The 2,462-nt window shown below is 32.1% G+C and overlaps 1 protein-coding gene across 1 annotated transcript in view; it reads right to left on the minus strand.

Moving 5' to 3' along the window:
- Positions 1 to 2,462, minus strand: part of Mi-2 (chromodomain-helicase-DNA-binding protein Mi-2 homolog) — a gene marked incomplete in the record, with an annotated part of 40,620 nt that overhangs the window by 21,668 nt on the left and 16,490 nt on the right. Inside the window, 2 exon segments of the mRNA XM_067051468.1 lie at positions 1,334 to 1,573; positions 1,806 to 2,117. Of these exon segments, the coding sequence (XP_066907569.1) occupies positions 1,334 to 1,573; positions 1,806 to 2,117 (552 nt within the window).

Below are 2,462 nucleotides of genomic sequence, written 5' to 3' on the forward strand. Positions count from 1 at the left end.
TAAATTTAAAAAAATTAATATTATTTCTAATATAATTCTAAAAGTACAATATCATTCTCCAAGGCATTCTGGAATCCCTGAGGAGTACCCTCAAAATAAAAAAAAAAATGAAAAATTGTAGAGTATCTTAGCAACCTTGAATTAAATTGATAGGAATTTTAACATAGGCTCAAACAAGTTATTCATATTATATATGGACAAAATAGCAACAATCTGTGAAAGATGAGTAGATAGAATGTTCTTGGAGCAAAGAAATCTACTTTTCGTGGTGATCCAGCTTTTCCTTTATGCAGATGAACATTTGTTCTCATTGCAGACTCCTTAGAGAATTCACAGCAGAACACAATGAAATAAGGGAAATAAGTCCCTTCGAAAAGGTACCTTCATCAGTACCAGCTAGTATCTTGATTCTACAGGTAAGAGTACTGGAAGATGTTCAGCTTTTATGTAACAAAGAAGAAATAGAGGTAATATCAGATTTCCCCTACCTCGAGACATTCATGGAATGATTAGGGAAAGTAGATTCAGAGATACTGTGGAAGATAAATAAGAAAAACTCACTCTATGGCAAGATTTGCACTACTGTGACTGGAAAGGGAGAAGTAAACAGAAATGTAAAAGCAGAATGAAAACCGCTAAAATTCTTTTTCTGAGGACTATGGGGAGAACAGAAAGGGATTACAACCATAACAAGAGAATTAGGGAAGAAGTCCTAGAGGGCTTGCCAGCTAAAGTGGTCAGGCCATGTCGTCAGGATGGAGGATTATGAAGATTGACAGTAGAGTATGTCCCTGATGGTAGGAGACCTCAAGTCCAACCAAGGATGTTGTACCTAGAATAGGTTGAATGTTTGTGTAAGGGAGAAAAAATCCTTACCAAGCAAAGATCATGACAAAAGATCAAGAACAGTGGTAGTCCTGGCTGGACGCTCCCCCTACACTAATAAGCCACTACAGGGTGACAAGAAAGAAGAAAAATTAAATTGAATACTTCAATTTGATCTTCATATTTATATATCATTATTTTACTTTTATTTATTTTATTTTTTAAATTAGAGTCAAATATTTATTTTTTAGTAATGAGGATGATAATAACCAATAGCAGCTTTTTGCCCTTACAATGAAACAACAAATCTAATACTACAAATTATCCTAGTCCTGAAGATCCATAAAAAGGATATAAAAAGATCCATAAAATTTATACGTGTTAATACCACTGAAGAGACCAAAAGCTTTCAAAATGTAAGTAGTTTCTTTTTTAAATTCTGCAATCTCTTATTCAAAATAGTATTATTTTTTTTATATTAACAATAACATATCTATAAATAATTTACCTTGAGTACATCAGCTTTTAATCTCCTCAACATGTGCGGTCCAAGGAGCTCATGCAGCCTCTTCACCTGTTCTTCTTTCGAAATATCAGCAAATTCATTTTGAAAAGTGGCAAGGTCATTGAATTTTTCCGGTGTAAGGAAATTAAGTAAATGAAACAATTCTTCCAGATTGTTTTGCAACGGAGTTCCTGTCAGCAGAAGTTTATAAGCAATGTTGTATGAAGCAAGAAGCCTAAAGAACTGATAAAACAAATGGATTAAAAATAAATAAAATTTTCACAGCAGAACCCGTATTATCCAGTAATGTTTACTTAGAGACAACATCGTTGAAGACTTTTTTTGAATAATTAGGGTTCTGATACATATTAATTACAAACTATAACATTTATTGTAAAACAATAAATGCCATGTAAAATAAATAAGAAAATTACGAACAAAAATGTAATGGGTTAGTGAAAACTCAAGTACTAACCTTACTCTGATTACTTTTCAGCCTGTGTGCCTCATCTACAACAAGTACTGCCCATTCAATCGACCCAAGGCAAGCAACATCGATAGAAATAAGTTCATAAGATGTCAGCAGTACATGAAATTTAATTGCAGAAGAGCGAACTTTTGAGACACTCCTTCCTCCTCTTATAGCATTATCATCAAATGAAAATTCATTTTCTCTTATCACAGCTCGAGAATCTTTGTCTCCAACATATGTGACAACATAGAAGTCAGGAGCCCATGTTTCGAACTCTCTTTCCCAATTGATTATTGTTGATAAGGGTACACTCACCTGTAAGTTTATAAACAATAACTATTTTTTCTGAATTAATGATATTAAAGTTTTTAATTAATATAAGACTGGACAAAAAAAAATTAAAATAAAGCAATAGAGTATTTGTTAAAACATTACTAACATTCTTCTTACAGAATAAGTTTGAGTATAAACTTAGTTGTAATGCAGTATTGTGTGACAAGGATTATAATGTGTGATAATACTTAACACTTTTTTTTCCTATTTTAAGTAAAATTTTTGGAAAGAACGAGAGCAAAATTATGATCAGTCTTATGTCTAATCACTTAGTGTTTCTGATGTTTTGATATACATAATGAAGCATATCACTGCACAAATGTACAG

Source organism: Halyomorpha halys, unplaced genomic scaffold (assembly GCF_000696795.3).
Source record: "Halyomorpha halys isolate HHAL.00 unplaced genomic scaffold, Hhal_1.1 Scaffold404.1, whole genome shotgun sequence".
Taxonomy (NCBI): domain Eukaryota; kingdom Metazoa; phylum Arthropoda; class Insecta; order Hemiptera; family Pentatomidae; genus Halyomorpha; species Halyomorpha halys.